Source organism: Xenopus laevis, chromosome 3S, assembly GCF_017654675.1.
Source record: "Xenopus laevis strain J_2021 chromosome 3S, Xenopus_laevis_v10.1, whole genome shotgun sequence".
Lineage (NCBI taxonomy): Eukaryota > Metazoa > Chordata > Amphibia > Anura > Pipidae > Xenopus > Xenopus laevis.
In genome coordinates this window covers 66134290-66147964 of record NC_054376.1, presented here as the reverse complement: position 1 = coordinate 66147964, position 13675 = coordinate 66134290, and the positions used below count along the sequence as shown (strand labels likewise).

Below are 13675 nucleotides of genomic sequence, written 5' to 3'. Positions count from 1 at the left end.
TAAGGAGAACTTCTTACATGCTGCATGCCAGCCTCTAATTGTACGTTATATATAATAAAATATTGTATTTTATCTGTGGGGAATATGAGCAACAGGTTGATACAGAAGATATACTAAAGGGATAGTGAGAGAAAGGGCTTAGTCCAACAAGGGTATTACATAGTGTTCCCTTGCACTGACTCAATCATCACTGTATTGCAGGTTGCATATTGGATTAAAAAGACATCAGGGAAGTTTACCCCATCAAAATTCCTAAGTATCCAACATAGCCAACACATACAGTATGTGACCTGGTGAAATAATTTGTAGACAAAACTCCATATACACTTTTTTTTATCCCTTTTTTTTAATAAACTTTATTCTATATTACAAATAGTTTGTTTTGTTTTGGACTGCAAAATAGGAATGCATTATATTTACATACACAGGTATACAATTAATTTTAACAAAATTACAGAAGCTTGCCTTTACCAAGTTACAACTCTCTTCCAATTTAAATAGTATATCTTTTAAACTTTTACTAAGATAATAAAAACCTCCATTCTAATATGCATTTTTATCTCTTTGAGGCTCGCAGTAACACTGGACTCTACGGATATGAATTTTTTAGGTGGAAGCTTTATCAAAAACTATTAAGATTCAACAGCATCAGCACTTTCTTTGTGTGTGTTGCATTTATGGTAGAGAATTTCTACCATCCTGTAAGGAAATTGATTCTGACTTGACCAAAGTCATTTGCAGCTGCAGCAATACAAGAGATCAAGATGACCAATGACTGATTACATATTCACTTTGAAGAGAGAATATGCAACAGGTCATTTTGTAAGAATTTAATGTGATATGGGTGCCAGATGAATTATGCTAATATGACAGGAAGACATAAGGATAAAATCTTTGAAGCAAAACATTTGTTTTACATACAATGAAATTCAGTGCTCCTATTCCCTCATGAATAATTTGACTTTGTGTACCCTTTCTTACAAAGTGCTTATCTTTTAGAAACTATTTATGCTGGAAGACACTTGAAGACCAATAAATAATATTTCTTATATAACTAAGCCATGTTTGAAAGTGTTTAAAAACGTGGCACAGATTTGTTGATTATGCCTTCAAAAAGCTTTGTAGCAGTTAGGGGCGTAACTACAGAGGAAGCAGAATCGCTGCTGCAGGGGGGCCCAGGAGGTATAGGGACCTCATAAGGTCCTAATTCATATACAATCTAAATAAATATTGGTAAAACTGGTCAACCTGGGGGCCTGAAAAATAATCTGCTGAGGGGCCCAGCAATATCTAGTTATGCAACTGGTAGTAGTTTTGAGAAAAAGCTACTATGTGCAAGCCAGGGCTCCCTACAATTTTAGTTACATAATGTATTAATGACCTAAGTGCAAGAGCACTAAAGCATAAAATTATGCTCTTTAAAAAGCACTTAGGGCCAGGGGTTTGGCTTTCCACTGCACTTGACATTGAATGAAAAAATTGGGCACAAAGTGGAAATGACAGTGCCAGTAGGTGCCAGGAAACAAGCAGTGCTGTATTCATGGGGAAATGTTTCTTAGGGCAGGGTGCAAAGCTCAAGAACTGAATTGCACATTGCACTGTACACACTAAATTATCCCATAATAATATACATGTAGCGGAAATGTGCACAGCAAATTGTTAAACAATAATGTCAGACACATTTAATAAACTGGAAGAGTCATTCTTAGTCCTAGCTGTCTGATTTGCTGTTGTCTTTCAAAGGCATCAATGCAACTAAGCTCGCACATGGGACAATTTAATTGCTTTGATCACTGCTGTTGACAGCACTTATTTGTATTTGAATCTCATGTAAGGTCTTGTGGCAGTGTTGGCAGAAATAGTTGTCTAGAAATGGACTGTATTTCTAGGTAACTACCTCCTGAGAATCACTGGTTCAAGCACCCAACCCCCCCCCCCCACACACACACAGTGGGCCTTTGCTCTAAATGGGCCCCCAATTGTTTTTTACCCATGAGTCACATTTAAATGTAAAAAAGAGCAACCCAAGCATGCTAAAAGTTCCTGGGGGTGCCAAATATTGGGTGTGATTAGCTATTGGTAGACCCTGTGTGGACTTGCAGCCTACAGGACACTCTGTTTGGCAGTACACCTGGTTTTTATACCCTTAAAGCTTGCCTTTAAGCAAAGATTTAAAAAAGAGGCCAAGCGGTTGGAGATCAAGTTGTCGCTCATGACACTGGTTGGGGATCACTGCTCTAGAGGGACACTCACTCATACAGAGTGTATCACTGGTACTGTGACTGTATTTGCACATGAGAAATGAGGCTTTCATTTATGTACTTGGGAAACACTGGTTCTACTTTAAAATGAAGAAGACAAGCTTTCTATTTTTTTTTTTTAAAAAGTGAGTGGTATTACTTAAACACCAGCATTAGTAAGTATTCAATTATTGTATAATGCAACAAAATTTCTTCCCTTTTTGGTTTTAGATAATATAAATTAAGTCATTTCTTCACCTCTAAACAGTTGCCAGAACATCATCTGCAGCTAATATGAAACACATTTACAAGATGAATTACACCCTTTTGCTAATATCAGCCCTATCATGCTCTGTACCTTATAAGTACAAACTCTTCAACCTTATAACAAGTATTTAAATTGCATTAAGTAAAATATCTTCTTGGGCAGGTTATTCTCTTCTGTAAGCTAAATTTAGGGGGGGGGGGGTGTCTTCCTGTCTGTTATATTTGACTTAAATATTCATATAAATTAGATTCCTTTAATAATCAAGAAATATTATAAAGGCAGCTGGATAAACTGCCCTCATTACATTTTAAAGTTATATTCCTTTTTTAATACAATGGGCAGTAATATATATCACAAAAGAAAGATTACTTTTAGAATCATAAATATACATGAATAAATATTTTTCCACATTGTAAATAATTATTCATACAATATTTTCTGTACAGCAGGTTTCAATGGTCCACAAGAGGGAAAATAAGTCAAACTATTTTTTTTAATCGCAGCTTAAAATAAGGACCTCCACCTTTGCAGACCTTAGTGGCCTTTAGTTGTAACTGTATCATTAAAGGCAATTGGTTACTGGGTTTTTTTACATGGAAAACTGAGTATTTGCAATGTATAGTGAGTTTTTTAACATGTTCTATTAAAGTCATTGATAAAGATTCCACCTTAACATAGATTATAATCACATGACAACCCACTCAGATTTATGCATTCAGGCAGACAAAAAAGCTAAATAAGAACATACAAAAAAGAAAAGAAAAGGGGAAAAGAAAAAGAAATAGAAATGGGGAGGGAACACATCCACGTCAGCAAGGCTTTAGTGTTTGCTCAGATCTAATATTATTAACATGCGTTATTTTCAATAAAAAAATCATCTGAAAGCCATGTTATAATTGGAACTTTTGGGCAAAGATCCTACAAATTCACAGCACAACTCTGGCAGATTTCAAGACAAAGAGCTCAGAGTTACAAAACAAATTATTTTAAAGGGAGTCAGATGACCAGCTTAAAAGCTCACAATGGTTCACATAGAAATTATACTTCCTATACAACCTTTTACTTTTGTTAGAATTGTGAGGTCATCACATTTTGTTTTGGTAAAAATTTACCATACAACCACAAAATTAATATTGACCATATAGCACTATGGGCTGCCTATGATCCTAGTGACATTTACCCAGGTATGAATAAAAAAGCATTTATACTAGGGCACTGCAGTGTTGCCATGAACTTTGGTTGTGCCTACAATTCTTTGATTTTTCTCATTATTTTATCTCTCCCCCTGCTTCCATACTCAGTTGTTAATCATTCCAAAGAGTTCCAAAACAATTTGCTTATTTCAATTAATGATACATTCAAATAAGGTGCATATGGGGCTTCGTTGCTTTTAACAAAAACACAAAGCATTTGCTGTTTTGTAAAGATTTCCCATGTGTTCATATTCCAGTTTCAATGGTGATTGAACAAGATAACGTTGCTTTTAGATTTTTTTTCTTCTTCTAGTTGCCAATGACATTTAATACATTTTAAATGTATTTAAAACTTGCAGCACATCATTTGCGTGTTCTTGAGAAATGTATGCTTTGCATTTGTTTCATTAACACATGGAGTTAACATGTTTGTCATTAAAATACTGCAATGTTGGTTTTGCACATTTAGAAAGAAAATTATGTGGTTAAAATGCTACCTTAAAAAGTATTATGCTTGTTTTTAAAGTCTTGTGGCAGTTTTTCCCAAAAAGTCAGCTCTTATTGTTAGTATTTTTAAGCAGGTGCCAGGATATATCCTTCCATCTGGATATCCAAATAAAAATTGTGCTGTTTTTTTCTTTTTTGCTCTTCTGTTGTGCTCCTTTTCCATGCGTCGACTACAAAATGCAAGTGTCCGATTTTACTCCAAAACCTTGAGAACTGCTGTCTTTTGGATATTTGAAAACTTATGGGGTTTATGCAGACACTAGTTATTCGCAAATTTAAGCTTTAATCATTCATTTACTTGTCCAATTTGTGTACTTCATAGAACCAAAATGCTCAAAAAACAAAGTTATCCAATGACATGCCACAAATTTAGTCACAGGCCACTGCTTTTATCCGACATTAAGGTGAACCATTGATGTAACTTGTTATAATTTCCCAAGCTCTCATATGTTGTGGCATAGGAGTTTTGGTTTAATGGTGTAACTTTCCACTTTGGAACATCCACCAGGACAGGAAAGACTTTCTTGGCTTTGAACTTGGGTTTCCACTACAGCATATATAATGCTTCTATAACAATGTTCTATTTGTTCTGTGATCAACCCTGAAGAACACTGAAGGTTCCTTAAATAAGATGCTAATATTCTCCCAGGTATCCATTAGCAGATCTTCTCAGATGGCAACCTTTAAAACTATTAGTTCCTTTTATTTTATAATGTGCATCACTTTTGCCATAAGACACATTTTAACCTATTTTGCTGATAATTACTAAAATAATTAAAAACAAAGACATGGAAAAAATACAACAATACAAAAAAATGTAACCTCTTACTCCTAACTGCCTCTGAGAGATTTAAGAAAGATTTTACACGGTCTTATATTCATGCTAAACGATAATCCATTGTTTCATGAAGAGAGATTTTGAAATAATTTGGTTATCAAAGATGCCTTGTTCTGCCAAAGAAGGTATCCATTTTTAATTTGAATGTTACAATACAATAATACTGGGTTCATATTCCACCCCTACCAGTTTATGGTAAAGAGGAGGCTAAAAGCAGCACAGCAGATAAGACCTACTATTTTCCCATACTGATGTGATCATTTCTCTGAGAGCAGTAGTCTTAGAAAGTCTTTGTTTCCCAAAGGCAGTCCAACTGAATATCCTCCTTTAAGCCAAAGGATTTATTGTTGAATCCATGAGGTTCATAGAAGGAAGAAGAGGAAGCAGATGGAGGCTCTGCATCCAGATAATCAAAACTTGCACTTGGTAAAGATGACGATCTTGACTGAGGCACGGCTTGGTTTATCTCTCCCAGGGCAACCTGGAAAGATAGTTTTCAGCTGTCTATACTCATCAGGGCAATAACTTGTTCTAGTTTGTAGGCAAGTTTTTGCTTCCCAGCTTGGTCATCTTGATCAAGTGCTGTCAAAATCTGCAACAGAATATGTACAAAAATATTCATTTAAAGACACTTGGATAAGTTTTAATTACCATTCAATATTTGTTAAAAAAAAGTGAAAAGTTTAATTTCCACGTGCTCCCAAGTTCACTTAAATGGGGCTACAGGTCAATTATTATGTGCAAGAATGTGTGCAGTTCTAAATCATACTGCTTAATCAAGCTTATTTCTCCTCTATAATCATGCAGTGATGTTACATGATATACAGTCAAAAATACAGTGTGTATCTGTTTGCAATTACATTGTTCACAAACACCCTGTGAATCTAAAGTAATTCTTGCAAAGAATGGTCTGTTTCACATTATACCTTGTAGGAAAACTTTTTATTTTTCTAAGCAGCCTTGTTCATCTTTACATATATTAGCATTCAGATAATGAAATGTAAATGTGGTGCTACACTTTGTCATAAATGCATGCATTATATGTTGTAATTATCTACCATCTGCATCCATATGTTCATTGTCTGTATTATCATCATTGCAGTTTTGAACATTTCAGCACAGGAGAAAAGGTCAGCATTGTGTGGTAAACAATTCAGAAAGCAAGGGTGTATAAATAGTAATGAAGTCTCACAACTAAGCACCAAATACTGGAAATGAAATTAACTTTTGCGTTGTGAAGATGTAGATGCAAATAAGCAGATTATGATGAAAGTGCAGGCACTGGTTTACAATAATAGAGAACTTGATTTGGCTGTTATGCCTGAGATTGTTGCGTTGACAAGTTCATAAAATTCTGAACTTATGCAGTTTACAATGATTTTGTGCAGTATATCATTTGTTGCCCACTTTCATGCAGCACTAAATGCAAATATTTATATCGCATTTCTTAATGGAAAATATTTGCAATGTAAAAATGATTTTACGATATTCATGATACACAATTTAAAAACTTTTTGTTGAGAAACCTGTTTAAGTAATAGGTTTTATTGCATATACTCTGGATATAACATATACACTGGAATAAACAAATAAACAAAAATATTCACAGTATTTCTTCCACTGCCCAATGGGGTTGATAAATCATTTTCAGGTTCACAAATGCTACATTAAATTCACCCAAAGGGAATAATGACATTCTTTATTCTTTATGCATATTTTTTTTAACCATTTATGACTTTTCTTTACATTTTCCAATTCTATAAATAAGATATACTATTACTTAATAAATTTAGCAATTTAACAAAATACAGGCTGCCTATGAATATTGTATGAAAATAATTAAATTAAATTAAAGCCTCTACTTCTGTTTATTGGAAATATTTTACTTCTGATAAAACTGATTTATAAGTATTATTGTAAAATGTCAAGTGATTTGTTGTGTATTCTGTTGATATAGGTTTGATATGAACTATAGAATACATACACATCTTAAAACGCTAATTATTATTCATTAATCAAAGCCTAAAACAACATATGATTTATGCTTTATATATTTATTTAGCTGATGCTAACCTCTAAAAACTTGGTTTTTCAGACTATTCCTAGAGGAAAAAAAAAAAATCGCAAATACAGCTATATTATTACATTAATGATGTATGACTGACACTAAGCAGAAGCATGTATTCTTGTAAAAGGCACCACTTCACAAACCTGTCAGGATCTATAAATGTAGATATAGGCAGAAGCAACCATTGATTACCAAGCCAGAATTTGATGGGCAAGCATTTGGTCAATAAGATTTGCATGAAAAGGCCTACAAAATGTTTAGGATGTTTTTGAACAGAATTTAGCTGCATTTTTACTATTTTATTAATATTATTTGAGACCAAATAAGGAAAGTCTTTGAAAAGAAATGTGTTAACAGCTCAACCACGTTTTGTATAAACCTAAAAAATAGACAGGAAATTCTGCAGTTTAGAACCACAAGTAATCTCTTTTCAGTTTTTGGGGAGAGTGGTTATTCAGGGGGCTAATTTATTAAATCACAACTAGGTCAGGCTTTTTGATGCCAAAAATAAAAAGTACACCTTTTCCAGAAGTAGTTATGTGACAAAACTGCAACAATTCCTAATCAGAAAATACTCCAGCCACACCTGTCGAAATCAAGTAGAAGTCAATGGCAAATGTCCCTTTTACAAATGGAAGATCTTTCTTTTATTTGTGATTATAAAGGTTTTAGGATGTTTTGGATGCTGGCTTTTGTGCAACAATACGAAAAAGTCATAGTTATTGTGCGTCTTTCGGACTTTTCCCAGTTGTGCATTTTGAGTTCTACACTTGTAATTCATTTCTTGACATTTTTTGTTTTAGAGAAAGTAAATTTAATAAAAATCCTCTGGCATACTAATACCTACTTTACTGAAGCAGCTAATTCATTTCAGTATATTTTTAATTAGAGTGCAAAATATTTTGCAAGATTTAAGATGGTCTGGGCAATGAGACACATTCTGTCATTACAATTAAAAAGCTTTTTAACACTTTAGGACTAAAACTAAGATTTGACTTGCTAGTTTTATGAAGAATCAAAGCATTTTATGAGTCACTCGGTATCCAGCGGGTCATTATCATAACACATTCAATGTGTATTATTGTCACCACAAGTCTCTACCGGTATCTCTCCATAAAACATATTTCTAAACAAGCTCCATATGTTTACTTAATTTCTATGTTGATATCTCTGTCTCTCCAGATGTTATCTGTCACTTGGCAATGCTTTGCTCATCACAGAACTGGCATCAATTCATAAGCCTGTCTCTTTACAGGACTCTATACAGGAATGTAAAAAATAACTCTACTTACGTTTAATGCTTAATTGGCAAAAACATATTACATCACCTTAATTGTCCATCAACCAGGTCAAAAACATCTCATGTTTTTCTTTAACAAAACTGCTGTCAAGCTCAGTCATCCCTAGTTTGAGTTGCTTTTTTTTTTTCTTTATTACTTAAGCAAAACTCTGGAATAGCAGTGTTGTTCGGTTTATAATTTAATAAGGGCATTTGCATTTGATGTAAGCATCATAAATGTGCAGCTTAATGGAATTATCTCATCCAGAAGTGATCAATGATACCTGAAAGCTGCTGTTTATGATGAACACAATAGCCAACTTTTGGGCTAGACACAAAAATCAGAGGCAGCAGAGCCAAATGGGCAAGAGTCTAGAGACCAGAGACTTAACAAGCAAAACATGTTATGGGCTGTATTTATAGATATTTCACTTGCAGTTATTTTCCTTCAAACTGAAAGGTGTACATCTGAAAATGATTGAAATGAAAGGATTGGGTATATAGTGTAATACAGTCACTAAAACAAAATGGAAATAAGTATTATAACAGGGTTTCGCTATGCGGGGAAATGTTTCTGTAAAATGATCCAAAGGAGTTTCTATGGAAACATATAAAATTCACGCCAGAGTTAGCTGGTACAGTAAATATTTCTATTTGTGAAGATAATGTGTATTCATCAATATGAGATTATTTTAAGCATATTCAGTATATCGAATGCAACATAAAGTGTGCTTAAGAAACACTTCTAATCCCTACATTTTAATATGAATAGGGTGCCATGATACAAACACAGATGGATTAGATGATTCAACACAATACCAAAAAAAGGCAATACACCACAATGCAGTTTTTAATAGCAACCAGATATGTGCTTAGTTTTTTTTTTCACATGTAGCAAATATTTACAGTCTAATTTAACCACACTGGTGCAACTAGCACCGACGTTAGCCTCATCGTGCCAACCAGATGCGATGAATCTCTGCAGTGATTCAAGTGATAGCATGTGATTATAATATACAGCACAGAATATTTAAAGTTCTTAAACAAGCACACCAGTTGGTTAAGACTGCTTTGGTGAAACCTTTAATTTCTTTTTATCTTTACATAAAAAAGTTAGTTTTAACCATTGGGTAAAAGGGGAAAATGAAGAGCAAGACTACATCTAGCACCAAATAAAAAGATAATTAAGAAATAGCATGTAGTATTGCCATTTGAATATGTTACCTCTTCGCTGTATTTTCCGACATATGAATATATCTCTGAGAGTGCACTCATGGTGTTGAATTCATTCATGTGCATACGGGACTGCTCGGCCAAATAAGCATTCATATCTTGGTCACTTATAGATGGCATTTTGGCAATATCAGAATAGTACCTGCAAAAAAACATATTGCTTACTGTGAGCAAGAAATAATGATAATTATAAAATGTATAACTATAACATAAAAGGAAATAGACAATAGATAAAATGGAAGATAAATATAGCATTGTAAAGGAACAGTTCGGTGTACAAATAAAAACTGGGTAAATAGTATGTGTAAAATAAAACAAAATTCTAATATAGTTAGCCAAAAATGTAATCTATAAAGACTGGAGTGACTGGATGTCTAATATAAAATAGCCTGAACACTACTTCCTGCTTTTCAGCTCTATAACTCTGAGTTAGTCAGCGACTTGAACGAGGGCCACATGGGACATCTATTTACCTAGTTTTTATTTAGACCCTGAATAATTCCTTTAATATGGTTTGCTGCTTAACAGATACCTCAAACCCAGGAAGTATGAAGTATAATATTAATTGTATGGCAATAACACTTCTAATTGCAATATTTTATCAAATAAACACTTCAAATCACAACTTGACTGGTTCAGTGAAATCAAAACCTTAGTAGGGCCAATTAGTATTTACATTCAAGACTTATTTGCCTGACCTCAGAAACATAAACCCAGTACACAAGCTTCTTCAGGGGCGTAACTATAGATGAAGCAGACCCTGCGGCTGCAGGGGGGCCCAGGAGATATAGGGGCCCCATGAGGCCGTAATTCATATACAATTTCAATAAATATTGGAGAAACAAGTCAACCTCTAAACATTTTGGGGGCCTGAAAAATAATTTGCTGTGGGGCCCAGTAATATCTAGTTACGCCACTGAGCTTCTTAATTCTAGTTTTATTGCCATCGAGCTGCTGGTAACTGGTATGAAGGAAACCCGAACAAGTACTGTGAATATAAATATTATGTGGCTTATGTAATTTGCCAGAATTAAAATTAAAATAGCCACGGGTGCCAAGAAATTCACCCATGCAAGCATAAAAAGTGTACATTTTTTTTCCAGCAGTAAAATATTTTTTATTTTATGTACTTTCCACAGTACAGTTATTATTTTTTTTCAGGCAAAGGTAAATACGTTTTTGCCTTACAACAGAACCCCTTTAAATGAGCAGAACGCTGTAAAAATTTGATCTGCCTTATACGTTGTTGACCAAAACATTTAATCTTCAGAAGTTCTATGTCTTTCATTGCATAAAATGTTCCGGTAAGAGCGGACATTGGATAGGGAAAGAAATCAGTCACTGTCATACGCATCTGTCCTCTTCTGTCAACTAGTTAATTAGACTTAGTCATTTACATATTTTATTCCTTCATTCTGACATTCTGGATGGTGATAAAAAGCTAAAATATGATACATGATTTTATAATTAGCATTGAGAGTATTAGACTAAAATAGCTGACAGGTGTTCTATAAACACCCCCATGCCATAATGTTTAAATAGTGGACACTGACACAATTGTTATCCCAGGTGCAGACAACCTTATTGTGCTTGCCTGATAAGGTCCAGAAATTTATATATTTTTATATATTTTCTTGTATTTGTTTATGTTGGAAGGATAGCTTACCTTTCTACCCAGTTCTTATAACTGGGAATGTCCTTGGCATACAGAAGTTTGTTGGAAGGGGAGTCTTTCCCTAAACGGTGTTCTGAGGTTGAGCATGAGTCCATGAAAGTTTGTGCTACCACAGAAAGACAGGCATCTGTAATACTATTTTTATGTATGTCAAAGACAAACTGGGGATTTTTTATGACATTCACCCAAAATCTCAGTGGTAAGCTGTGGAAGATAGAATATAAAATATTATGCATTTATAGATAATACTGGAAAATTACATTTACTTTCTGAATCTTACCTGATCAAATTGTAAAACATCTTGCAGCCATAAAGTATTGTCTTAGTTTATGGGTGTGAAATTGGCAATAGTACTATTGCTGCATTGATAGTAATTAGGGGAAGGGATCTATTATCCTGAATGCTGAGGTTCTGTATTTTTCAAGTTAAGGGATCTTTCAGTAATTTTAATCAACGAAGCTTAAAGGTGGCCATACACATAGAGATCGACAAACGAGAGGATCTCTCCCCAATATGCCCACATTGAGGTGGGTGATATCTGGCTCATCCGATCATGGGCCCAACGTGATTTTATTACCTTATCTGATCGACATCTGCCCAATTTTTGACCAGATATCTATCGGGGAAGCCCGTTGGAGGACCCCCTGCATGGGGCGATAAGTTGCCAACTAGGTCTGTCTGCAGCTTTTATCGGCCTGTGTATGGCCAGCTTTAGTCTACTATAAATCTTTAAATAAACCCAATAGGTTTGTTTTCTCATAAATATGGATGCAAGCTGCTTAGTTAAATTCAAGCACAATGTAATGTTTTAGAAAAATGTAATTATTTAAAAAATATATAATTATTTGTTTAAAATGGACTATATCAGAGATGGTCGATAATGGGTTTCCAGATAAGAGATTATATACCTGTATGGCTTTAGCCTTTAATAATATGTAAGTTACATGTAAAATAGAAATAATAATAATAAAATAGACAACGTTGCAAAATGGGGCTTTCAAAAAAACTGTCTGATACAGTATGTGGAGTTTATTTATGGGCAAATCTCCACCTGGGAAGTAACCCATAGTGACCAGTCATTACATTTTTTTTCAGCCATCTGTTAGTAGATTTTCAATTTCAAGAAAAAGTTTGGTTGCCATGAGTTACTGTCCATCTGAAGTGTAAATTCAACTATTGTTCATAAACCAGCCTGATGCCTCCAGCTGTCAAACAAGAGGAGAATTGGTTTTGAAATGTGAATGAGTTGATGGTAAACTCATGGGTAGTATCACTCTATAGTCATAGTAGTTTTTCACAATGGGCATATTCTGATACACAAAGAGGAGCTGACTTTCTATTTGGGAGTCTGGGGACTATGGTCATGCTGTGGCCATTCTTTATTTATAGGTGTTAAAATACATTATTTTGGTTTAAAAGGGGGGTACTGGCTAGTGAAAATGTTAACAGAGAATATTTTTACATTTGAATGCTATTGTTACTGAATTAAGCAATAAATACTTAAGAATTCCTAGCTTCTTCAAGGAATTTGTAGAAATTATCTGCAAGTCTCTTCCACAAAGTTGCATATTTTAAGTGTGAAACTAGGGTTTGTTAGCTGTGAACTTTCCCTCTGGTAACTGTGATTAGCTCTATTTGCACACTATGAAAATATGCCCCTTGGTCACCAACCACATGTCTGGTGTGCTGCCTTTAATGCAGTGCCTTTAATATGGTCTAACAGAATTTTTTCCATCTCCATATACATCTTCGGTGTTCCATCTCTGTATAGCCAATTGTTTTCTCTCTGATGCTAAATATTTCCTTTCAGGTTGTTTTCATATAATATACTGTACAAATGATTTAAAAATAAACACGTAGAAACATGTAGAGTGATTTAATATAACACATGCAGTGCAGCTACAGTTACCCATGCTGACTATATGGCAAATGCTTCCAAATGCAGTCAAATAATAATTAGATTTAGCCTGCTTTCTTATTTTTGACTTTATACATCCATTAAATCAACGTATACCTACAATTAATTCATCCCTAGTCTAAGTACTAAAGTATCTTCAAAACTAATTTGTCAAGTACTGTAGCTACAAAATGAAGATGGTAAATGAGTGCTCAGTATTCTTTTCATGGGTCATCAAAAGGAACCCACAACAGAAATGTAAAATCTAAGATATCAGAACCAGAAAGAAGATTAAGGCGGTGTGGGTCATTCAGCCCCCTGTGACACAGAACTAGATCAGTACACATAGCAGTGACACATCCACATAGCCTGGGCACCAATAAGTGTCTGACTAATGAAGCATTAGCATATTATTAACATTATCTGCGCTCTTAATCTCAAGATGATTGCAGCCACTCGGGCTTAATGAGCAGGAGG

At 34.3% G+C, this 13675-nt stretch overlaps 1 protein-coding gene across 3 annotated transcripts in view; it reads right to left on the bottom strand.

Annotated features, from left to right (window-relative positions):
- Positions 1 to 380: 380 nt before the first annotated feature.
- Positions 381 to 13675, bottom strand: part of LOC108713037 (plexin-A4) — a 558114-nt gene continuing 544819 nt past the window's right edge. For all 3 annotated transcript variants that reach the window (XM_041588448.1, XM_018255697.2, XM_041588449.1), the window contains 3 exons: positions 11293 to 11505; positions 9618 to 9768; positions 381 to 5638 (listed from right to left, as the gene is read on the bottom strand). In XM_041588448.1, coding sequence (XP_041444382.1) covers positions 5543 to 5638; positions 9618 to 9768; positions 11293 to 11505 — 460 coding nt within the window. In that variant the 3' untranslated portion in view covers positions 381 to 5542. The remainder of the gene's footprint in view (positions 5639 to 9617; positions 9769 to 11292; positions 11506 to 13675) is intronic.